The sequence below is a fragment of the Prionailurus viverrinus genome, chromosome F1 (assembly GCF_022837055.1).
Source record: "Prionailurus viverrinus isolate Anna chromosome F1, UM_Priviv_1.0, whole genome shotgun sequence".
Lineage (NCBI taxonomy): Eukaryota > Metazoa > Chordata > Mammalia > Carnivora > Felidae > Prionailurus > Prionailurus viverrinus.
Window position 1 is genome coordinate 1,400,545 of NC_062577.1, and position 26,627 is coordinate 1,427,171.

The 26,627-nt window shown below is 39.1% G+C and overlaps 1 protein-coding gene across 3 annotated transcripts in view; it reads left to right on the forward strand.

Moving 5' to 3' along the window:
- Nucleotides 1-26,627, forward strand: part of SMYD3 (SET and MYND domain containing 3) — a 706,268-nt gene that overhangs the window by 179,715 nt on the left and 499,926 nt on the right. For all 3 annotated transcript variants that reach the window (XM_047841253.1, XM_047841252.1, XM_047841254.1), the window contains 4 exons: nt 652-715; nt 21,316-21,423; nt 22,957-23,014; nt 25,225-25,361. In XM_047841253.1, coding sequence (XP_047697209.1) covers nt 652-715; nt 21,316-21,423; nt 22,957-23,014; nt 25,225-25,361 — 367 coding nt within the window. The remainder of the gene's footprint in view (nt 1-651; nt 716-21,315; nt 21,424-22,956; nt 23,015-25,224; nt 25,362-26,627) is intronic.

The following is a 26,627-nucleotide window of genomic DNA, read 5'->3' on the forward strand; positions in this document are numbered from 1 at the left end:
TGCTGTACAAAATGAAAGACTTCTGTGGGCAGAAGAGAGCAGTTACAAGGTGAAAAAATGAGTTGGTGGGGCGCCTGGGTGGCGCAGTTGGTTAAGCGTCCGACTACAGCCCGGGTCACGATCTCACGGTCCGTGAGTTCGAGCCCCGCGTCAGGCTCTGGGCTGATGGCTCAGAGCCTGGAGCCTGCTTCCGATTCTGTGTCTCCCTCTCTCTCTGCCCCTCCCCCGTTCATGCTCTGTCTCTCTCTGTCTCAAAAATAAATAAACGTTAAAAAAAAATGAGGGGAGCAGAGGATATGAATTGGGCTGTCAGCCCAGGTGGGGCTTGATCTTGCGAACCTGGAGATCATGACCTGAGCCGAAGTCAGGCACTTAACTGACTGAGCCACCCAGGCGCCCCTTGAATTATCTTTTTAACACACTGAACTATACACGTAAAAATGTTTAACGTGTAAATTTTATATTATATACATTTCACCACTATTTTAAAAAAGAGTTATTACTATGTCCGTATCTCACATTGAGGATGAAAGATGATGCCCATCAGTGTGAAAATCTCAGTCTTAAGGGACCATACAAATGGGGTGAGCAGAACCTATCGGTGTCACTCATTTCCTAATGGGAACTTTTTTTTTTTTTTTTTTTAAACAGGAAGGAAAAACTGATGCGATGCTCTCAATGCCGAGTTGCCAAATACTGCAGTGCCAAGTGCCAGGTAAGAATGCTCCGCTGTATGTAAATGATACCTTAAGTTCTCTGCCCCCCCCTTTTTTTTTTTTAATAATTTTTACAAAAAAATCTTCATTAATTTTTGAGAGAGAGAGAGGGGCGGGAGAGGAATACAGACAGAGACACAGATCTGAAGCAGGCTCCAGAGTCTGAGCTGTCAGCACAGAGCCTGACCTGGGGCTGGAACTCATGAACTAGGAGTTCATGACCTGAGCTGAAGTCAGATGCTCAACAGACTGAGCCACCCAGGCGCCCCTTCAGTTCTCTGTTCTTAAAATTGTGCTCTGTGATGCCTGTTGGCCTGTTTCTGTTTCTTTACAATCTTTGATTTATTTTAACTTATTTCCCTTCAATTTAAAAATTAATAGTTGTGTGTGGTAAAAAATCATATATATGATATCTCTCTATATACACTAAATACATAGTACACATACATCACACACAAAATGTTCACTCCTATCTCCTTGTCCTCCTGATCTCAATCCCAGTGCCCAGAGATAATCACTGGTAAGTTTCTTGTGTGCTTCGCTGCATTTTCTCACGCAAGCACATTCATATATTTATATTCTTTGTTAAAAAAAACAGATATGGGTGACTCTTGTATACCTTCATTCTCCTTTTTGTTTTATCATCTGTCTAGAGGAACTTTCGGTACCATCCCATTGATTCCCTTATATGAATGCATCATGGTCATAATTTCCTCAGTAAGGAATGCTTACATTATTTTCGATATTTGGTGTTGCCAGTAGTGGACCAAGCATCTTTTTGTGAACATTTCTGCTCACTTCCACAAATTAGTTGTAGGATAAATTCTTCCCAGTTGTATCGATTAGTAAAAGGATATACGATTTTGGATTTTTAAAGATATTGCCAAATTGCCTTCCTAGAGTTTAATTTACGGCAACTGACAGTCTATGAGAATACCGCCGTTAACGGCTTTGAAATTCTTTACAGGATGTATAATTAACATTCAACATAACCTTTTCTTCTAACCTTATGATTAATCATTTCATAAGAAATGTAATTATGCTGTAATGAATTGCATCATAATAAAAAGTCTAATTGGAGGTTTTGTGTCTGAGTCCCTTGCTCTCAACCTTCCACTCATCCTTTTTGTTTCTTATTTTGAGGTAGGGGTGTGTGTGTGTGTGTGTGTGTGTGTGTGTGTGCGCGCGCGTGCCCCAGAGTTCCTCTTTTTTTCCACACCCCCCCAGAGTTCCTCTTTTCCTTTTTTTTTTTCTTTTTTTTAAAATTTTTTTTCAACGTTTTATTTATTTTTGGGACAGAGAGAGACAGAGCATGAACGGGGGAGGGGCAGAGAGAGAGGGAGACACAGAATCCGAAACAGGCTCCAGGCTCTGAGCCATCAGCCCAGAGCCTGACGCGGGGCTCGAACTCACGGACCACGAGATCGGGACCTTGCTGAAGTCGGACGCTTAACCGACTAAGCCACCCAGGCGCCCCTCTCTTTTCCTTTTTGACGTCTAAGCCATGCTTATCTCAGGAATTTTTGTTCTATCATTCTGATTAGATAATAGTTTTCTATTTCCTATCGTATTCACATTTTTTCCTGGCTTTTGTTGCGCTCTATCGTCAAGGAACACAAAACAAAAAATATAAAAATAGAAGGTTAGAAGTAAAACTTCCTTAATAAAAATAGGGAATGTAAAAACCAGTTGGATTATTTTCACTTCATTTGTAAAGCAAAAATTCTGTCACAGTTAGAAAGCTACCAGATTTATGTAAGATCGTTAGCAATAATAATAACAAAAACCAAAAAAATGAAACAGGGCTGTGCTTTTTTTCTGCAAGATAAATTTTAGATAGACTGTGTTGTAGTGATGTTATCTAGCTTATTCATGTGAAACTGAGCTACGTTTCAGGAAACTTTAAGTTAAGAAGACTATACTCTATATAGAACTGATGGACTACATGTTACTTGACACAAATCTTCTGATGAACTTCCTTTCTGATCTCAATGACCTAAACATTTACTTTTATTTCCCCCTGTTTTTATGAATTTTTTTTCCCTCTCCAATGCTACTTCCTCCTTTTGTAGTACACTCAAAGAAAAAAATCCATTATCTGATTAGAATGAGTAGAGGGAGTTTGGTGGGTGGGTGTGTCATTTTGATTCATTATAGTGCATGTACTTTTACCACATATATTAGCTGTTTACTGTAGCATCAATAATAATGTCATCATCAGATATACTGTCGAAAGTAATGGGAAAAGAGCTAGTGAGGTGAAAGATATCATATATAAGCCAGCTAGTGCATGTGCTTGTATGTGTGTGGGGGATGGGGTGTGTGCAGAGGTGGGTGGGAGTCAAAGATTGGCTGGAACATATGCATTTAAACTGCTCTGTTTAGCTCACCCTTCAGGTACAGAATTAAATGTTGTAATTATTGTGGATTCCTACAAAGCAGCACAAAATTAAACTGACAGACTGAACTAGGAACAGTAATGAACAGGAGGCAGACGCCCTCGGAATGGAAATTGATATAGAGGATGTGAATTTGTAGCATAAAATCTATAATGTATTTACCCTGGAGGGACATAACTTTGCTTCATTAGCGTAGCATTTGATGTGTGGGGCCATGGCGCCCACGAGTTGCCTGAGAGAAGCTATTGAGGCATTCTAAGGTCTCATGTCCCTGGTGCCCATAAGGATGCTTTCAGTGTCATTGATTTTCACATTTCATCTTTCAACCGAAAAGTGAAGTAACAAGAGTGGAGATTTCCTCCAGCTTCCTTCCCCATTCCTACTTCCATCTTCCAGAGGTAATCTCTGTATGTTTGTTTTGTGAGTGGAGGATACACACTAAGCTGTCAGTCTGCACTTTGTCTATAGTGTACATATACACGTATGCATTGACTGCCGTGTTCAGGACTGTTTCTGATCCTGGGCCAGAGTATCTTGTCATCAGGGGCCTTGTATTCCTCTGCGTCTGCCGTATTATGATGTGCCATATGATGCAATAGAGGGCTTATCTGTGGGAACCAGTCTTATTTCTATATTGTCATAACCAGAACGTCACAGAGGATTTTGAGGTCAAAGAGGACGAGCGGGCTAAGTTTTCCTTTAAAAAAGCATGCTCAAAATTTGTAATATTGTTAAAAAGTAAACCAATTTCAAGTAAATTCACCAATTATTATTTTACCTCTGCTGGATTTAATTTGATTCATAGATGTACATTTCTAATTGAAATAATTGCTGAATAAAATAAGCAGGGATACTGTATCAGACTGCAGTTTATATACTTTTAAAAGTATTATATTAGCAGAGAGAGGCTCTATTTTATGTTAAAAATTATGGACCTGTTTAAAAATGTTAATCTTATTTGTGGGTTTACATTTTATGCTTAGTTACAGCATGATTTGATTCATTTTTGATGAATCTCACGTTAGTCAACATTTAACAGGGTGATTTAAAAATTTTTTTTAAACGTTTTACTTATTTTTGAGAGAGAGGGAGAGAGACAGAGTATGAGCAGGGGAGGGGCGGAGAGAGAGGGAGACACAGAATCCATGAAGCAGGCTCCAGGCTCCGAGCCGTCAGCACAGAGACCGACATAAGGCTCGAACCCGTGAACCGTGAGATCATGACCTGCGCCGAAGTCAGATGCTTAACTGACTGAGCCACCCAGGCGCCCCTTAACAGGGTGATTTAATAAGTTGGAGTCTAGAATATTACACTCACTACTGGTAATAATGAAGAAAGCCAAGCCCTTAGTTTATTTCACAAATAGTTCTGTGCCAGGCTTCAGACTGATAGGACGTGCACTGAGTGTTCTAGAGAAGTTGGCTTCATATCTAATTGTAAATAAAAAGAGAAAACTCTATAAAGGTTGAAATTATTTGTTCTTATTTAAGTTTTTGACTTCTACAAATGTCTGGGGCCCTAAGCTGGTCTTTGCTCACTTTTCGTTGACTTGCTGGGTGATCCCATCCCCTTCCGCAATGTCAGTCGGCATCTGTATATTAATCTTCCTTGAAACTCCCATCTCTAGCTTCAACCACCAGCCCCATACCTTATGGGGTACGTCTACTTTGATGGTGCACCCATATCTCAAATGCCCTATAGCCGGACCTGAGTGCACTTTCTTCGCCCAAACCTGCTTTTCTAGCCTCAGTGAGTAATTTCACCAAGCACCCAGCAGGCTGAGCGTTCAGGGTGTCACTGTCTTTGGCTCATATCCTTTCTTGGCCCCATGCCCAGTTAATCGCCTTGTCCTGCTGATTTTACCACCTGAAGATCTAACTTGGCTCGCTTCTCTCTAGCTTCTCTACCACCACTTGTGTGCATGTCACTGTCAGCTCCCTCCTAAGTTGATTGCAGCCTCTGTGCTCCTGCCAGCTCTTTTTCTGTTTTCCACCCCGGAGCCAGAGTGACTGTTTTATTTCAGAGCGTAAGCATGATCTGTCACCCACCAGCAGAAAGCCCTGGCCGCTTCCTCAGGATGAAATTCAACTTTGTGGACTTTGCTACACTTTTACTTCTGGGCCTTCGGCTATATGAGTCCTTGGGCTTGGACCCAGACCTGCCCCCTATCTGCTGAACTCCTAGTACTTATCCTTTATGGCCCAGGTTAAATGTCACTCCCTTCTTTCCTAAACTCCCGAGACCAGTTTGTGTCTCTCCTTTTTCACACAGAAATTATCTTAATTATTGGTTTAATTGCCTGTTTCTGCAGTTAGAAGGCCAGGTTCACTGTGGGGTGGGGGTGCTCCCTGCATTGTACTCTGCTGTACACGGAGTGTAAGTGGTCGAGCGAATGAATGAATACATTCATGAGTGATACTTGTTGGTTCAAATTAGATTTTAAAACATTACGTTATCTTTAATCTGTCCATAGTAATATCTCTTTACTTTTTTAGTTGTGATACAGTTGACGTATAACATTGTGTTAGTTGTAGGTGTACAATGTAATGAGGTGATCTATGTGTCTATTGTGAAGTGAACATCACAATAAGTTTAGTTCACACCTATCATCATACATAATTATAATCTTTTTTATTGTGATGAGAACTTTTAAGATTTACCATCTTATCAAGTTTTAAATATACAACACAGTAATTATTAGCTGTAGTCATCATCCTGTATATTACATGTTTGTACATTTTGACCACTTGCACTCATTTCCGTTACCCTGCACTCCCTGCCTCTCAGATACAGAGAACAACCACCTGTCTGTTCTCTGTATCTGAGTTTGGTTCTTTTTAGATTCTACATATAAGTGAGATGGGGAAATACTTCTTGACCCATCTGTGTAGGCATTATTGATTCACCTCCTGCTCTGGTAGGTGAGGGAATGTAGCTCACCTACATCAGCACCTACTTCCTCTCCCTCTTCTTACATAATTGTCTGAGAACCTTCCATTCATCCAAAGTGTATCCAGTAGATACTTATTGAGTAGCCACTAGCTAGTCATTCTGGGTGTTGGGGTGGTGGGCAATTAGCAGTGACAAGTAAACATGATTCTGGCTTTCATAAAGTTCATATTATAGAGCGAGGAGACGAGAATACCAAATACCCACAATTAGATGAGTGAATATGATTTGGGTGAGTCCGAGCTCCCCTTTGAATAGGTAATTACAGAAGGACTTCCTGTAGAGGTGACATTTGACCTGGGGTCTAATTGACAACAAAAGTTGCCAGCCATGGAAAGATCTAGAACAGATTTTTTTTACATAAAAGGAACAGCAGATGCTAAGGCACTGAAGGAGGAACAAACTTCTCATGTTAGAGGAATAAAAAGGAGTTGGATAATGGTGGATAGACTTTGCGTCTGTCCAAACCCATAGAATGTACAACATCAAGTGTGAACTTGAATGTTCACTATGGACTTTGAGTGATCATGATGTGTCACTGTAGGTTCATCAGTTGTAACAAATGCGCCATCTGGTGAGGATGTTGATAATATGTGCAGTGGTAGGAAGTGAATGGGCAGCCTCTGTACTGTCCTCTCAGTTTTGCTGTGAGCCTGAAACTGCTCTAAAAAAATTAAATCTTAAAAAAATACAGAAAAGAAAAGCAGCTGGATATGAGGCTAGTGAGTTAAGATTTGAAGGACTTGATTATGGTTTTATCTATTGATTTACTTAGCAAATACTAGTGTCAACACCAGAGTCAGTCCATCTTCCTTCCTTCTTTCCTTCCTTCTTTCCTTCCTTCCTTCCTTCCTTCCTTCCTTCCTTCCTTCCTTCCTTCCTTCCATCTTTGTTTATTTTGAGAGAGAGAGAGAGAGCGAGTGAGCGCATGTGAGTGTGAATGAGAGAGAGAGAGGGAGAGAGATAATCCCAAGCAGGCTCTTGTCAGCTCAGAGCCTGACACAGGGCTTGATTTCAGGAACCAAGAGATCATGACCTGAGCCAAAATCAAGAGTCAGATGCTTAACTGACTGAGCCTCTGGGGACCCCAACATCAGGACTTTCCTTCCTTCCTTCCTTCCTTCCTTCCTTCCTTCCTTCCTTCCTTCCTTCTCTCCTCTTTTCTTTTTTCTTTTCTTTTCTTTTCTTTTCTTTTCTTTTCTTTTCTTTTCTTTTCTTTTCCTTCCTTACTTCCTATCTATCTATCTATCTATCTATCTTTGTCTTTCTCTCTTTGATGTTTATTTATTTTGAGGGGGGAGAGAGAGCGAGCGAGTGAGCGCAGGTATGAGTGGGGGAGAGGCAGAGAGAGGAAGAGACAGACTCCCAGGCAGGTTCTGTGCCATCAGCACAGAGCCCGATGTGCTCTGTCCCACGAACTGTGAGATTATGACCTGAGCCGAAATCAAGAGTCAGATGCTTAACTGACTGAGCCACCCAGGCCTCAACACCAGGACTTTTCTAGGCTCTGGTACAATAGTATTAAAAAAGACACGGAAAGCCCTTGCCCAGTGAAGCTTACATTTTCCAGGTGAGACGTATAATAAGTTAATAAAGCAATATATAATATTATCTTTATATTATAAAATAAAGAAGGTAAGAGAAAATGAGAATGATTGGGAGACTGTTTTGTGTGTGTGTATGTGTGTACACATACATATATACATATAGTGTAAACATATCTATACATCAAATGGCTTTTGAGAGAGAGAGAGAGAGAGAGAGAGAGAGAGATCTATACAGTTTATAAGGAGATCTGTCTATTTGTCTGCCTATCGATCTATAATCTGTCTCTCCATCTGTCGATCTAAAACCTGTCAGGAGTGGCATTTGAGTCAAGTCCTAAAAGAAGTAATCAGGACATGCCAAGATTAGGAGAGAGTTTCAGGTTGGATGCACATCAAATGTAAAAGCAGGGGCGCCTGGGTGGCGCAGTCGGTTAAGCGTCCGACTTCAGCCAGGTCACGATCTCGCGGTCCGTGAGTTCGAGCCCCACGTCGGGCTCTGGGCTGATGGCTCAGAGCCTGGAGTCTGTTTCTGTTTCTGTGTCTCCCTCTCTCTCTGCCCCTCCCCTGTTCATGCTCTATCTCTCTCTGTCCCAAAAATAAATAAACATTGAAAAAAAAATTAAATGTAAAAGCAGGAGTGAATATGCTGTGTTCAGGGAAGGACAAGAAGACCAGAGGTTGGACCAGAGGAGGCGACACAGAGAGTTGTAGGAGATAAGACTGGAGAGATGAGAGGTTCCAGGTTATGATAAGGCCTTTATATGCTATGGTTAAAAAATATACATTTTGTTCTATATGTGATGGGCTGCTACTGTAGGGTTCTAAGGGGGGGAAGGAGGATCAATATTTATGGTGTGACTGAGATTTTAAAGGAAACTTTCTGACTGCTGTGGGGATAGGTTATAGGGTAAAGGTAGGGAATGGAAAAACTGTCAGTAGGTTATTATAGTAGTCTGGTCACCGTATGATGGTGGCTAGGACTGTAGTAATGGCAGCAAAGAGAATCAGTCAGATTTGGGGTATCTTTTGAAGGAAACACTGACTGAATTTGCTCATGCATGCATGCAGTCATTCATTCATTCATTCAAATTGAGAACTCAGTATATGCAAGGCACTGATCTAGTCAAAAGCTTGGATGGCTTCAAGTAGAGTGGTAGCAGTGAGGTGGTAATGATTGGATTTGAGACATATTTTGAAGGTGTAGGTGAAAGTTTGCCAATAGGTTCGATGTCAGAAGTGAGGCAGAAAGAATAGTAACAGGTGACTTCTAAGTTTCCAGCCTGAGCAACTTCGGATGAATGGTGGTGCCGTTTTGTGACTTACGGAAATCTGAGGGAAGAGCTGGTTCGGAGAGAAGTCTAGCCTACAGGTTTTGAGTTTGTGCCTGTTGAACACACGTGGAGATGTTGAATAGGCAGCTGGTATGCTTGTGTGGCGCTCAGAGGAGGGGCTGAAAAAAATAGAAGGGGAATGAATATAGGATAGAGAGGGAGAGAAGAATCAAGAAAGGCTCCTTGGTTTTTGGCTTTAGTAACTGGTGAGATGATGACCCCATTTATGACATGGGGAAGACTGTATAAGAGACTCAGGTGGGGAAAATCTGCTTCGGCCATGTTGGTTTGGGATTAACTGTTATAATCTGTTAGGCTCAATTTCCCCTTCTTGCATTTATAACTTTAAACAATATGGGCAAGCTTTTATTTATGTTTAATCAAGTATAGTAGTGTCCCCTTATCTGTGGTTTCCCTTTCTATATGTCAGCCGCAGCTCAGAAATACTAAATGGAAACTTCCAGAGGTAAACAAGTCATCAGTTTTAAACTGCATACTGTTCTGAGTGGTGTGGTGAAATCTCACGCTATCCCAGCTGTTTCACTCCGTCCCACGTGGGACGTGAATCATCTCTTTGTCCAGCGGGTTCACATTGTCTACACTACCTGCCTGTTAGTCACAGATAGAGGGTTTGGTGCCATCCACAGTTTAGGCATCCACTGGAGTCTTGTAATGATCCCCCCTGGGTAAGGGGGATTTACTGTATAGATAGTATCTCTCGATTCCCTACTTTTAAAGGTGAAGATATTAGTATTCCCACTCATCCCTCTGTCTCTTATCATTCTGTGTCCAATAACTTGCCACCTATACCTTCACTTTTGTCAAGACTAATATTTATATTCTGTTCTGGGACACAAAGTTAAGTCTTATCTATTAATTGATTCTAAAAGTTCAAAATCCATAAGCACTTATAATAAGTGATTTTGAAAATACCACTGTATAGATTCATATTCAGTGAAGTTTCATTCAAAGACTCACAGATTGATAATCTGACTGAAATTATATGGGAATGCAGAACACTTAAACTGAGTCCTTTACGTAAAAGGAGAGCAAAGTTGGAGGATTTAGACCACCTGACTTGGAGACATAATCTAAAGCCACAGTTATGAAGAGAATGTAGTACTAGCATTAGGATTGATGTATAGAGCAATGAATAGAGTCCAGAAATAGATGCTGTTCTGTTTTCTTTCATGTGATAGTCAGGTGCAGTCATAAGGTGGAAAGCAGAAGCTCAGGAAAACAAAGTTTCTTATACTCCTAGGCCCTAGAACAGGAGGCATGGATTGCCATACAGGGCCACATGCAGAACCCTCACAGTAGTCAGAGGGAAGGTGGGAGCAGGGGGAAGCTGAGGCTGGAGCCTTTATTAGGCTTTCTGTGGGAAAGGCAAAGCCGAGCAGGCCAAACCAGTTAGGACTGCCTAGTTTGTATAATTCCTGAGGGTTTTGGATTATAGGCATGGTCTCTAGTTGCCTGGTACTTGGGTCTAGTTACTCTAGGACTTTAGCAGAGAGCCAAGGTAGGGCTCTGGATTGGTTAGTTTGCATGTTATAGGCACACCCCCTGCTGAGCTCTTTGCTTTTCTAGGAATTGGCTAAGGAGTTGTGTCCATAACTTATTTAAAATGTTCACCACTTGGGGCGCCTGGGTGGCTCAGTTGGTTAAGTGTCCAATTTCGGCTCAGGTCACCATCTCGCGGTTGATTGGTTCGAGCCCCACGTTGTGCTCTGTGCTGACAGCTCGGAGCCTGGAGCCTAGAGCCTATTTCAGATTCTGTCTCCCTCTGTCTCTGTCCCCTGCTCGTGCTCTGTCTCTCAAAAGTAAAGAAATGTTAAAAAAAAAAAAAAAAGTGTCCAATTCTTGACTTTGGCTTAGGTCATGATCTCATGGTTTGTAAATTTGAGCCCATGTGGGGCTCCGTAGTGAGTGTGGAGCCTGCTTGGGATTCTTTCTCTCCCTCTCTTGCTGCCCCTCTCTCCCACCCATGTGCACTCTTTCTTTCTCTCAAATAAATAAATAAACAAACAGTAAAAAAAAGAAAATGCAACTTAGTAAGATAGCACAGTAAAATGGGTTTGATTTGAATGGGTTTGAACTTCAATAAGATATGCAGCAAAGAATACTCAACATCATTAGTCGTCAGAAAAATGAAAATTAAAACCCCATTGGGATACCTTTACATACCCATTAGACTAAAATGCAGAATGCTGACTACACCGAGTGCAGACCGGGCTGTGGATACCTCATAGTCCGCTGGTGGGAGTGTAAATATAGAACTGCTTTGGGAAAGTTTGGTAGTTTCTAAAAATGTTAAGTGTACACTCACCACATAAACCTGCAGCTCTGCTCCTAGGTGGAACATGCACACACATGCACATGCACACATACATGCGTGCACACGCACACACACACACACTGCATATACACACAACTAGCCGTAAGAAAGAACCAACTACTGCTACCTGAGGCAACATGAGTGAATCTCAGAAACATTGCATGGAGGGAATAAAGCCAGACCAAAGGATGTAGTGCTGTTCTGGAGTTGGCACAGCTCGTGTATAATGATGGCGACCAGGTCACCGCTTACCCGGGTTGGAGGGCTTGGATGGAAAGGGAGACAAAGGAACTTTGGGGGGTAATGGCAGTCTCTGTCTTAACTTTGGTGTTGTTACAAGGACGTGTGTATATGTCAGAACTCATCAAGCTACACTCTTAAAATTGGTACATTTTATTGTAAATTAGTGCTCCATAAATTGTTTTAAAAATACCACTTACCGCAGAGCCTTGAAGTGTGCCGAGGTATCATTTCCTCCTCTGTAATAAGGGCTCACAGCCTTTACGCCACTTGAAGAATGAGGTGGCTGCGGAGGCGGCCATCGTAGGAGGGTGAGTGTGGGGCGGGAAGACCCAATAGAAGTTCTGATCCCTGCATCAGAAACAGGAGCGTCAGATGCAGCTAGATTCTCGACTCTGACCCTCCTGTGCTTCCTCACAGTCATTCCAATAGCAAGGAGGTATTTTGACACTGTTTGGTATAAGACTTTTGGGTAAGTCTCTCTTTTTCGGCTACTTTCAATCCCCTTTTGTGCCTGACATTTACTCTTGCTGCCGGGTCCCAGCTGGAGTTCTCCCTGGCAGGTGGCTGCCTTCTCAGAAAAGACTCGGAAGGTAACTGCCCTTTGAGGAGGCCTCCTGCCCTGTTTCTGCAGCCTGTCTTACTCCCGGTTTCTGACTTGTAGAAAGGACGTTAAACTCCTCATTCCTTGTGGCTCTTCTAATCCACTTTGGGAGTTAAAAACCTGATGCTTACTTGGGCTGGGGAGACAAAATATATGTGCTCCATTGCCGTGTTCAGCTAGAACACAGTGCTGACGTTCGGATTAGCATGGAAGTTCCTTTCACAGAAAATTGGAAGTGTGTGGAGGTGAGTGAATTATTTTGCCTTTCTAGATAAAATATGTCACGTAGGCCATTCCATCTTGATCTGACCTCTCACTAAATCAGAGGTTGGCAGACTTTTTATTTTGTAGTGGTCCAGGTGATAAATATTTTAGGCTTTGTGGGCCGTAGATTTCTTGTCATGACTATTCAATTCTGCTGTCATAGTGTGAAATGAGGGAGTGTAAACTGTGAATGTGGCTGTGTTTCAGTAAAACTTTACAAAAGCAGGTGGCGGAATGGATTTGACCTGAATTCTGCACTAGATGATGGCTGACTGACTTTGGGGCACTAATATTATTAACTGTTCCTCAGTTAATCAGGAAACTGTAATTTCCATTTTCCTGAGAAATAATACTTGTTGTTTCTTTTGTCAGCTTGATGCCCTACGACCATTCTCCTACCCTACTCCATCTTTATATTTGGCCCTATCTAATTTGATTAAGCCTAGTGGGAAGGTCTAGATTTGATACAGCACTCAGTAAGCTTTTAAGATGATAAGTCTAACGTCTATCACTAGGTCTCTCTCGTGCTGTGAGGAGATTTTATGCAAGATTTTAACCAATACCTGTCAGTCAGCTGTAGCTTGTTAGACACCTGGCTTAGCTTTCTGGTTTTCCTTTTCCAGATTCCAGCTTTGATCTTCATGTATCTGTCAACCTGCAGTTCAATACTAGACTACTTTTGAGGCATGAAGATAGAGATATTGTTTATTTGCTATTAAATGGTCTGTAAGTGATTGGAAAACTGTTGGGTCTCTTTTCCTTCCTGCAAGTTGCAGGGCAACTCAAGTATTCTCTAAGTTTTGCTTATAGGAAATCTCTGTAAATATTGATTGTGAGTGGAATGGATCATGAAAATGTGGTAAAAAAATTGTAACAATCTTCCACGCCAGAAGGTGTTCAATTATTAATGACAAACACGTTTGTTGAATAAATGGCTGAAAAGAATTCTCTTTTTGTACATTTTAAGCCAATTTCTTCATCCTTTAGTGATCTAAAATTTGAGGAAAATATTCTCTAAATGATCTAAAATTTGAGGAAAATTTTCAGCTCTATGTAAGCCTTATGTGGACAGGCTTCAGACCTGTTTTGACATAATTCATAATTCAGATTATATGTTCCTGTGGATTTTACAGAATCATAGATTTTTATAATTGAGAGGCTGCCTTAGACATTATTGAATCCAACCCTCTTATAAAATGAATGTCTGGTGAGCTCCGGTCATGAATTAGATGTGTTTTACTGAAACCAGTCTCGATATGCATTGTAATACTCTATCCCACACAATAATAAACTGCCCTAAGTTGAGTATTTACTGTAATCAAAACCCAGTGTTTAACAGTATTTTTTTAAAGTTTATTTTTTATTTGTTTTTGAGAGAAAGCTGGCGAGTGTGAGTGGGGGAAGGGAGAGGGGCAGAGAGAGAGGGAGAGAGAAGATCCCAAGCAAGCTCTGCGCCATTGGCACGGATGTGGGGCTTGAACCCATGAACCATGAGATCATGACCTGAACCAAAAACAGAAGTCAGACACTTAGCTGACGGAGCCACCCATTTGTCCCCAATGTTTAGTGGCATTTAAATGGGTTATTGAGCTGTAGTGATCACATCCAAGGAGGGGAGGGGAATGTCATAGTAGTGCCAAGGCTATTTTGTGTAAGAAAGTTGAAATAAACTGATTTTCTCTTTCCATTTTAACATCTCATCAATTCTCTTCTTTAGTAATCAGGACCATGTGAGACTGGCCAGAGAAAGAATTGTTAGGATTTACTGTCCTTTCTTCCTTTTAGATGGCATTAATTTCAAATGATCAATGATAAGTATATAGTAAGTTATATCTTCTCTAAGTGGTACTGGCTTTATTTATTTTTTTTTTAATGTTTTTATTTATTTTTGAGACAGAGAGAGACAGAGCATGAGCAGGGGAGGGGCAGAGAGAGAGGGAGACACAGAATCCGAAGCAGGCTCCAGGCTCTGAGCTGTCAGCACAGAGCCCGACGCGGGGCTCAAACTCACGGACTGTGAGATCATGACCTGAGCCGAAGTCAGACGCTCAACCGACTGAGCCACCCAGGCGCCCCAAAGTGGTACTGGCTTTAGAGGAAATCATCAGATGTCTGTCATCTGGTAAATGCAAGATGTACCTAATTGGTAGTACACTTACTTTAAAAAAATGGATGTGAATGAAGATAAACTGATAAAACAGTTTACTGAGTAAGTCTTTGCATTACAAATGGTTTCATTGAAGTGTGTTTTTTTTTTTAGCATTTAAAAATTAATACATTTAAGCTATTCTTTGAGTTACAAGCAGATTTTCAAAAATATTTAAAAGAGTTTATTGAACAGTAATTTTGCTCTCTCTTTCATATAAAAATGCTTCTTCCTGAATCACAGTTACCAGACATAAGAAAGATAATGATATTCGCTATTGTTTGTAAATATAATAACATGATATTTGTAGAAAATTCAAACAATATTGGGACAGCATAAGGAAAAAAGGCAAAAATAGCTTTTTCTTTTAGGAAAAGCTGAAAAATTATTACCATTCAGTTTAAAAAAAAATGTTCATTTATTTTGAGAGACAAAGAGAGAGTGTGTGTGCATGAGCAGGGGAGGGGGCAGATAGAGTCCCGAGCAGGCTCCGTGCTTTCAGCTCTGTCAGCGCAGAGCCTGATGCTGGGCTCGATACCCTTAACTGTGAGATCATGACCTGAGCCGGAATCAAGAGTCTGACCCTTAACCGACTGAGCCACCCAGGCGCCCCACCAGTTTTTCAGTTTTTTAAATAAATGTATGATGAGCATTCTTACACTTATTTCTGTACACCAATTAGATTTGTTAGGATTAAGTGTGTTGTAAATATTATTCGTATACCAACAATATGCACATTAAGATTTTTGGTGTTCATTACCATACACCCATGAGAAAGATTAGAGAACCTTACAGTTCTACTGATAAGGCTGGAGTGATCTAGACCGCAGACCCTAGATTCTTCCAAATGCTGTTAGTTTCATTCATAGTCGCTACACTAACGGACCACCTGTATTACCTTCTTTCTGTTAGCATGCCTTTGATCCCTGGTGTGGTTTGTCTTTTTTGTTTATTTTTTCTTTCCTTTTTAGGCATGAATTTCCTATTCATGTCCTAGGCTGGCTTGCCTGCCTGCCTGCCTGCCTTTCTTTCTTTCTCTCTCTCTCTCTCTCTCTCTCTCTCTCTCTCTCTCTCTTCCTCCCTCCCTTCCTCCCTTCCTTCCTTCCTTCCTTCCTTCCTTCCTTCATTCCTTCCTTCATTGAAATATTCATCCTTTCTTTAGTTATTTTGTTAGGACCTCCTTTTATTTTAGAGACATTTAACACTGTCTTTCCTATACATTGTAGACTTTGTTTTCTTGGTTTGACCTTTATCTTTCAACCTTGCTTGTGGTATTAGGTTTGTTCTTTCTGATGTACAAAAGTTGCTTATTTTTAATGTAGTTTAATATGTACTTCTTTTCCTTTTTGGGTTTTATGTCCTGCTTAGAAACATTTTCCCTACGTCAGTGTTATAAAATGTTCATTCCTATAGGACTGTATAATAATTTAATAAGTATAGAAAAGTACTTTTTTGTTTCTTCTATTAGTATATACAGTAGCCTTTTTAATTTATTCTAGATCGGGGGTTTTTCAAACTTAGCTACATATGGAATCACCCTCAGTGAATAAAAAGAATTCAGACACCTGATCCTGTCTCGTTACTACTGTCAGAATCCCTGAGGTTGTCCCAGGCTGTGTATTTAAATAAATATTTTTATGTCTGTTTGTGCTGTGTAGCATTGTTCTAGTCCTACAGTTTTGAGCTCTGATAGACCTAACTCTAGCTTTTTATAATAATACTTTTGGTCCTCTGTAGTATCTTGAAATGAAATTCCGTAGTAAATACAATCTACCTAGTTACATATTTTTAAAATTCAATATCAATGTAATTCCATAACTTGAATGTAAAGGAGAAGGAAAATGATGATAACTTACAATAAACTAATATATTTTATATTATATAATGCGTGCTCTCTCTCTGTATACACACACACATACACACATACACACATACATGCTCAAGCATGACTGGAGTGGAAGACATAATTAAGAAGTCATATACTTGCATCTGTACAGCACCTTGGAAAGGGAAGGACAGCATTCAGGATCAGAAAGCGTGTGTTATTGCTAACTCCAAATACCACTGGTGGTGTTGCCTTCAGTGATATGCTTTTATAAAATATTAAATAGCTTTCACTAAAGTTCTTAAAATGCAATCTTTCCTTGATTTACCTAGAAAATTCAGTGCTATCAAGGCCGTGTAAAAACTAGCTCTTCGTTTTTTTATGTGAAACAAGGCTTAGTTCCAGGCTTGGATAATTGCAAACAAGTTTTTCCCCTCTGTAGAATGTTTTATTGGACTTTTAATATTTTGTTTGTACATTTATTTATTTTTGAGAAACAGAGTGAGACAAAGCATGAATGGGGGGGGGGGGTGGGCAGAGAGAGAAGGAGACACAATTTGAAGCAGGCTCCAGGCTCTGAGCAAGCAGTCAGCACAGAGCCTGATGCGGGGCTCGAACCCACGAACTATGAGATCATGACCTGAGCCGAAGTCGGACACTCAACTGACAGAGCCACCCAGGCACCCCTATTGGACTTTTAAAAGTCATCTTGGATTTGGAACGATTCTTCATCGTGTGGAATTATCCTATACAGGGTGCCCGACACCTCTGGTTCCTGGCCACTAAGTGCCCATGGTTTTCTCCCCAAGCATCTTAACAAATAAAATCACCTCCATAAATTTCCCAAACAACCCTCAACATTAGGGTTACCCCCATTTGGGGCTACTGGTTTGTTTGTTTGCTTGTTTATTTATTTATTTGAAAGAGAGGGAGAGAGAGAGAGGGAGAGAGAGAGAGAGAGAGAGAGAGAGAGAGAGAGAACACGCATGTGCAGGGTAGGGGCGGGAGGGGGAGGAGAATCTTAAGCAGGCTCCTTGCTCAGTGTGGAGCCGAATGGAGAGTTCGATCCTAGGAACCTGGGATCATGACCTGAGCTGAAATCAAGAGTTAGACTCTCAACTGACTGAGACCCTCCAGGCACCCTGGGAGCTACTGGTTTAGTTTATGTTTTGTATCAATATAAATACTACCAAACATGAAAATGTAGAGATTCTGAAGTTGTTTTTTGAGTCATTCATTTACCAATATGTGGAATTGAGTCATAGATGTCTTCATTTCCTTTTTTTTTCCATCTCAGACTCTTTTTTTCCCATTGTCTTTGTGTCTTAATGCAATATTTAAATTTCCTTTGTCTTTCATGCTAATTTGTGCCTATTGTACATTATTGTTAGTTTTCAACTATGAGAACAGAAAACATTACAGCCAGTATTGTGAACAAAATCTTAATTACATCCTGCATTTCAGTAATGGAAAAAAGTAGGAAAAAGTAAATCAAGAAGGTTGTTTTTGAGAAAACTGGCAGATAGATTATGAGCTGTTGAGGTCTAGATCAAGGTTAAAGTTTGTAGAGTGAAGATAATGCCTAATGTTTTTGTAAGATTGTAGAGTTTTGTTTCAAAGTCAAATGCAGTTCCTTACAAGATTGCTTTCTTAGCCTTCTCTGTGGTTTGCCTCTGATAGTGAGCCTCATAGTAAGATATGATGGTGAAGCTGAACAATAAATCCTAATAATTAACATTTTAGAAACATGGTTTTAATATCATGGTAAGATAGGAAGTAGACTGTAAAGTTGACACTGTGCTTTAGACCAGTTTTAAGTGGTATGATTGCTTTCTGTGTTTATTATATAGATTTGATTTGGCTTTTAGATGAAAATAATGGATATCTTTTTGCTGAAGAAATGGGGAGATACATATGTTCTCTGGTGTTTTCACCTGCAGCAATTTAGGAATAGCCTTAAGAAACATACTGTTTAGTTTCTAATTACTGTTAAGAAATAAGAACTCAATATTAATTATGCTAAAGACCTAAAGTTGTTTTGAGAAAAATTCTCCAAAATTTGGATGTTTATTTCTAAATAATGTCACCTAACAGATCAACTGGTTTGTTACCTAGGGGTACATTTTGTAGCTACTTCACCCTGGTTGAGCTGTCAGGAGACTGAGCTGCTCCAAATGTAAGGGGGTTATGGATGATCTCTTGTACTAGCAAGTATTGATTAAAATACGTTCTTAAGATCTTTTGGTCCAAATGGTCTCAGCTTTATTTTGGTAGGTGCAGTCCTTTGTCATCTGGACACTTGCTCGGGTTTTGAACAGGGCCAGAATGTTTTCTCAGAGACCCATTGGCACTTGTGGTTCATTCCTGCCCACATGGCCAATGAAGGCATCTGTCAGGCTTCTCAACTTTTAATACTGAATGAAAAGTCTTCCACCAAAGTCACGGTTCTCCCTGCAATCAGAAGTAAAAAAATATCAGCACTCTAGTTTCCTGTCAGTGTGAATGATTATGAATTCAAAGATCACATAAAGGAAAGTATGTAATAGCTAACATATCACCAATTTAGTTTATCTGAGCCCATATATACCAACCTACCTTCCCAAAGGATAGCAGTAACAATCGTGAGAAACTTGTGTTAACTAATTTATATGTTTCTTTAATGCAGAGCTTTTTAGCAAACTGAACTTCTCACAAACTAAATTACTTCAGATCTCTAAGTGGGGTATACATTATGTAGCATTTTTCAAACTTATTGGACAATGGAAGTATGTGTTTTTAAAAAATATTTTATTTACTTTTGCAAGACAGAGACAGAGCGTGAGCAAGGGAGGGACAGAGAGAGAAGGAGACACAGAATCTGAAGCAGGCTCCAGGCTCTGAGCTGTCAGCACAGAGTCTGACACGGGGCTGGAACCCATGAACCATGAGATCATGACCTGAGCCAAAGTCGGACACTTAATCAGCAGAGCCACCCAGGCGCCCCCGGAACCATGGTTTTTTTTTTAAGTGATCTTACACATGTTGGTAAATTGCTAATTGCTAGTCTAAGACTAGCCCCTTAAACAAATAGAAACATTTTCTTTCCCTGAGTTATAGTTTAATAGTATGCCTTTTAGTGAGTAGGGACATTAGAAGTAGCTATATGAAGGCCATTAGAACTATAAACTGTTTTTGAAGACATTGTCCAGTACATTAGTTAGCATTCTTGGGATAAATTCCTCCTGTGATTTGATAGTTGGTAAGGCCGTGTGTTTTTCTTTCCTGTCAGATGAGAGTTATATAAGCCATTATGCTTTTTTTTTTTTTTTGCCTAGCCCAGATCAATTTAGTGCATGAACATGGGACTTACTTAGCTCTCCTGTTTGGCATACTAAGAATTTTTACTCCCCTTTTATGTTTACATAGCTTGGTAGTCAGATCCCAGCCTTACTTTATTAATCTTTAATAGAAGATAATATCTACCATTTGCATTTTTGTGAATATCGCATGAAATACCATTTTTTAATTGCCCACCCATGTGTCTGACATACCGTACGTAGGATGCTCAATAAATGCTAGAGGACTATTTTTTTTTTATAGATTTAACATTTTCTGTTTCTAATTTTATAAACTTATTTCATATACATCCTTCGAAGCAACTCAGTCTTATTTAGAAATGAGTGAAGTATAAATACTAAAAGAAAAAGATTACAAACATCACATTAAAAGCATTGCCATGGTGGATATAAAGAAATGAAGTGAGGCAACCATGGGTAGAGTTGATAAAAGAGGTGAGACACCCCTTGTAAACAGTGTCTTCAAGATTTGGATTATGAGGAAGTAGCACACGGGCCACAGTTTCATACAGCAACTCAGCAGGGGCAGTGATTCTGAACAAAATGCTGGCTTCAACTTGAATCAAAGTCAGTTTTCAAAATAGCTGCTGCACTTTTGAAATTTTTGGGTGCGCTGCATGTTTATGCTGTGGATGGAAAAGGGAGTTCCTCCTGGAGGAATTTTAATAGGGCCAGAAGTTGGGAGGCACATTTATAGTTTGTGAAGCAAGAATGCCTGTGAGCATCAGGCATTTCAGTGATGGAACTTCAGCCCTGTTGGAATAGAACATATTAGACGTTTGGTCGAACTGTCTCCCGCTCACAGGGGGATACTCTAACATTTCTGACCCTAAGACTCAGGGAGAGTCCATAATCTACAGTGTTGCAGGATTGGTGACTGGCTCACTTCTCAGCCACTTTTCAGTCTTTTCAGCCACGCCAGCACATGGCTAGGATCATGGGTTAAGGGACCACGAAATTTATCATCCAGACCACACTTTTCAGAATGAAAAGAGGCACTATTAATTGTTAATGATTAAGCCAGGACCACAGAATAAATAAAACACAACGGTCCTGGGCAAGTGACATTTAGTCATTTTAGCTAATAACCCTTTTCTGTGTTGTCTTTAAATACAGAAGGTTTCATATTTATTGTATGTTAGCTCTCCTGATACTTCTGTACTCACTGTAGCAGCACAGAAACTCAGAAAGCTGTCTGCCCTCTTTTAATTTTCCTGAACCATGTGTTTATTTTCTAATTTGGTGAGATATTTTCTTTTTGTGTTCAAAATTACCATCTATTATTGAACTCTATTTAATCAGCTAAAAGACTATCTTATACATTATTAAGTAAGCCATAATGATTCTTTCTTTGGACTCCACCAGCCAGGTAATAACCATGGGGCATATTAAAGGACAGAGGGGGAGCAGAAGCCTTGGTGTCCAGCCTGGTAATTGCATGCTTGGCATAGACTGGATCCTGCATGATTAACAGTATTAGAATATTGCTTTCATTTTCTATTATGCAGTTCTATTTAGGCTGTTGAAATTAAATTAGTGTTGATGACTCTCAATGTTCAAAGCCATTGTAAATGAAAGTTACATTTCTCTGTCACATGTTCCCTCCCCACTCTCGTCTTAACAGAAAAAAGCTTGGCAAGACCACAAGCGGGAATGCAAATGTCTTAAAAGCTGCAAACCCAGGTATCCCCCGGATTCCGTTCGACTTCTTGGCAGAGTTGTTTTCAAACTTGTGAGTATGAAATTCGTGAAATATGCTAGGGGTTTAATTTAGCCAAAGCTCTTGAAGTTGCAGGTACTATTCATATTTAAGGCTGTCTTTAAACGCATATGAAGGGAGAAGGTAGATTACTCCAGGGAGTATTTTAAGACAGAAACTTGCTGTTTTCCTGTTAGTCACAGCCTCAGTGGTAGTGAGGCAGCACCACCTTTGAGGGCCCTCTGTGTGTGTGACCTCCCGGGAATAGAAACACAAGGTCCTGTATCTAAGGCGTGAGATGCCAGTGATGTCTGTTATGTTCCCTTCATTACTTTTCGACTGTGAACCTATGCACTAACTTTTTGGTTGCTTCTTCAAGTGAGGTTTTAATTAGATGATAATTAATCTTACATGAAAGTGTGATTATCTTTTTTTTTTTTTTTATAGCCAAGTTTCACTGAAATTGTTTCTTCAGTCCTTTCCCCTACCAAAACATTACTTTACCAAAACATTCACTAGATTCTTTGAAATAAACCTCTGGCAATACCCTCCAGACCTTTTTTTGGCCAGAATTTCACATGAATATCTCTTTCTCAAATTATTTCAGTCTCCAGCTTTGTTCTGTCCTGTTGGTTATTGACTTTTATTTGGGGGGGGGGGCTATAAAATTTAATAGAGAGTTTTAAGAATGTAAAAGTATGATTATACACTTAAAACTAACAAGATGTTATATGCCAGTAACATCTCAATTTCCAAAAAATGAATGTGGAATATGAAATGGGCATTGTCTTTGAACTGAGTATATGACATCCATCGTATAATTAACCACTATTTGCAAATGTATATATTGTGTTGAACTAAAAAATACAAATTTATTTCAAAGCGATAATAAATTCAGATCAACTTTGTTATTATGCATTTCTTTAATCTCTGTGATCATTATAATATTTGAGTCTGAAATTTTTTTTACTTTATTAATATTGAAAAGGTAGAGAACCAGGACCCACTGCATCAGAATCTAATAGAAAGCAATTATAGTAATAGCTACCTTCTATTGAACACATCCTATTTCCAGGCCCTGTCCTACTTGCTTTACACGATAGACCTCATTTTTCCCCATAACAACCCAGAGAATCAGGTGCTATGATTACTATGTTTTAGATTAGGAAAGGTGAGATAGCTTGTTCAAAGTTTTACAGTTTGTAATAAATTATTATTTTATTCAGCCATCTCTGCTTTTCCATAACCATTAGTAGCAAAATCCTTACAGTGATATAAATCTGTGGGTAGAGCTGGGGAAAAAGAAATAAAAGTATGAAAATTTGTTGTAAAAGAGTTTTCCATTTGGAAATTAAACTGGTAGATTAAGTCACAACTTAGATTTTATTTTACAATTGTTACTGATTAAATAATTCAACTCTAAGAAAGTGATGAAGAGAAGGAATATATAGAAAGTTGTCTTTTTAAACGGACTTTTATTAAAATATCTAAAGATAGTCAAATATATTCATTTATATATTAGAGCACTTGAAATTGTTTTTGGTGTTTTCCCCCTTTGCTTCATAGATGGAAGAAACACCCTCTGAATCGGAGAAACTTTATTCATTTTATGATCTGGAGTCAAGTAAGTGGTTGTCTATATCACCATCAAAAGAATCCTATCATTTATTTGCCGACCCTGTGTGTTGCTTTCTTTTTAACATTGCTTTTCTTTCTCTTTATTATGTGAGGCAAATCTAATAACACTTTTCATATTTTTATCTACGACTGACTATTTATTTATTTATTCCAGGGTAGTTTTGGCGATTTAGGAGTTTGTAAAGAACCATAACCCACTCTTAGTTTCTTTTTGATGTCCAGGAAGAGTGATGTGAACAAGGGGGTTCCAGGGAATTTTTGGGTTCACTGGTCCTTTAGATAATAAGGAAAGTAGAAGGTATGGCTGACTTGGGGTGCCTGACAGCATTGAGTGTTGTTTTTCTTTTGAACTACCACAGTGGTGGCCATGCTGTTTGGGGACACTGAGTGGCCTTCCATATCAGAGTGTTCAGTAAATGTAGGGTTTATTTTTCCTTCTTATTGGCACACACCCTCTTCAGTGAGGTTGTAAATGACTTCACCCCAAAGTAGCTAGACCTTGTAGGGTAAATTTTGCCACACAGTTTAGTATTTCTGGGTGGAGACCAATAAGAAGATGATCTTGTATAGATTTATGGTTATGGGATCCTAAGTGCCAGTGATAATAAATTATTATTCAAGAAATCATGGGGTTAATTATTCCGTTGAACAAGTAATTTAAAGAGAATATGTAGACCTGACACGAGCAGGAGAATTATGCTATAGTTCAACTTGATGTATGTTTTCAAGTTTTAATAGAGAAGTAATTAGTCATTTTTTCGTGTTATATTATGGCTAGGTAATTAACATCTCTTGCAGTGAGTTTTACTGTTAACATTAGCCCTGCTCAGTAGTGGTTTCACACGTGCTGCCTTAAGTACAGTGTTCTCAGATGTTATTAATTGTACACTCCTTAGTCTTAACACGTTTTTGTGGTACAGATTAAACTGAGTTTTCAAAGGGGTGATATTTGGATAACTACTCTTTGGAACCTTCTCCTTCTATTTGGGTTTTAGCAGCACCACATCTTTTTTTTTTTTTTTAAATTAATTAATTAATTAATTATTTATTTTTTAAATTTATGTCCAAGTTAGTTAGCATATAGTGCAATTATGATTTCAGGAGTAGATTCCAGTGATTCATCCTCTTATGTATAACACCCAGTGCTCATCCCAACAAGTGCCCTGCTTAATGCCCCTCATCCATTTAGCCCAACCCCCACCCATAACCCCTCCAGAGCAACCGTCAGCTTGTTCTCTGTATTTAAGAGTCTCTTCTGTTTTGTCCCCCTCCTTGTTTTTATATTATTTTTGCTTCCCTTCCCTTATGTTCATCTGTTTTATATCTTAAATTCCACATGTGAGTAACGTCATATGGTATTTGTCTTTTTCTGACTGACTTATTTTACTTAGCATGATACATTCTAGTTCCATCCACGTTGTTGCAGATGGCAAGATTTCCTTCTTTTTGAATGCCAAGCAATACTCCATTGTGTGTATATGTATACACACACACACACACACACACACACACACACACACACACATATATTATACACACACACCACATCTTCTTTATCCAGTCATCTGTTGATGGACATTCGGGCTCTTTCCAGACTTTGGCTCTTGTGGACAGTGCTGTAAACAGCACCACATCTTGTTCATTCAATGTGGAAATAACTTGAAGTTGGGGTTTCTTGGGTTGGTCCCTGTTTCCTTCTCAATGTGCTATGTGACACATTTCACCAGATGAACTTTAGCTGAACTTTTTACTTCTCATTTTTTTTTCCTGCCTTTGAGATACACTGTTTATCAGTTAGTTATGCTCTGGTTGTAAATTGTTTCATGGGAAAATCTGCTTAAATTCACTGACTTTAAGCATTTATGATGGCTTGAACACATGCACAGGATAATGTGGAGAATCTGTAACGCACATCTTTACCGATTCTGGTTGTAGTGGTTTTCATCTGTATGTGTATTTATTTTGTTTTGATAGGCATTTGATCCTATATTGTCGATGAAGTTTGGCAGAACTTAATTGATAATATATGTATCATAATTTGTAGTTGTCAACAAATAAAAAGAAACATATTTGCTCTCTGTCAGAATGAAATCTAGAGCAGGAAATACCTGGTTTAATAGCTAACATTGAACACCTGAAAGTTATCCATTAAAAATTCACTGTGTGATTGTGCTATTTATTTTCCCTTTAAAAAAGATATTAACAAACTGACCGAAGATAAGAAAGAGGGCCTCAGGCAACTTGTAATGACATTTCAACATTTCATGAGAGAAGAAATACAGGATGCTTCTCAGCTGCCACCTTCCTTTGACATTTTTGAAGCTTTTGCAAAAGTAAGTGTTAAGTGTTTGAAATCTTTGTTAATGCCATAAATCAACCCTTTACTTTTTCTTTTGTTGATCCTTGAAAATCCAGGATTTTCAAGCCTTAAATCACTCTCCCACCTTAATAAGTGGAGAATGAGAGAATGTATTGCTTCTGTTGAAAAGGGTATTACCTTTTCTGTCTCATCAGTACACTTATTAATGGCCGAGCACGTTCATTGTCTGCACTCTTGAAAGGGTTGCTTTCTTTTCTAAAAGAAAGCAGTATATGATTCCATTGTTTCTTACTAATGGATTCAAGTTTGCCAATTACATTCATTTGCTTTTGTGGTTGTTTCTGTGATAGATCTTGGTCTTTAAAGTGAAAAATTTATTGGAATCCATTTCTTGATTAAGTGAATTCTAAATAATATGAAAATATAACCATTTCTGATTTAAAAATAATTGTCTAAAAATCTGTTTAAGTGTTTTATGTCACTGAAATCCTAGACTAGAGATAGAAAATTGGTTTAATTCAATATTTTATCTGCGGTCTCTTGGTAGACACTATCTGACATGCTTTGTTTAGAATGATTCTGAGGGTTTGTTTGGGCTCAAGGAGAAAGAATGCGCTGACTGATCCTTGCTGTCTATCCTCGGATCAGGACAAAGGAACAGATACATCCCCACTAATGCTGTGTGTTTGCTCTCCTTGCCTTCTCATAGTGTGTTTTGGGTTTGCTTAAATATTGATCACATTTTAATAACAAGTAAAATTTTACATTCGAGAGTGATTTTGCCACCGATGTTGCAATTTGTAAGTGCACATCTACTAACGTACTTATCCCATGAATATTTTTAAGGTGTGTTTTACAATCTGTCTGTTTTCTAAGATTTTAAATGTGATCAGTGTGATTGCTAGAGATTTATTCTTGTTTTCCCCAAATGTATTTGTATTCTTTAGGGTACGTTTTTATGATTTTTCTGGTAATATCATCTTAGCATTAAATTTTCATCTGTCTTCAATTTAAAACTGATTTTAAAATATAATGGTTACTTATAACACATGTGAGAAGTTTCTCGTGTGTTTTTATTTCACATCCCTCTGAAAATTATAACCTTTGGGAATACCGTGTGTACAATGCACACAGGTGCTTAAACACTATGCAAAGTAACACCTCCTGAGAGATAAAAAAAAAGTGCCTTATGATGACTATAACTTCATTCTTAGTGTAAAGTCTGTGCCTTTTCTGTGACAGTTTTTTTCTGTTATTAGAAAATGTTCAAGTGCTAGTT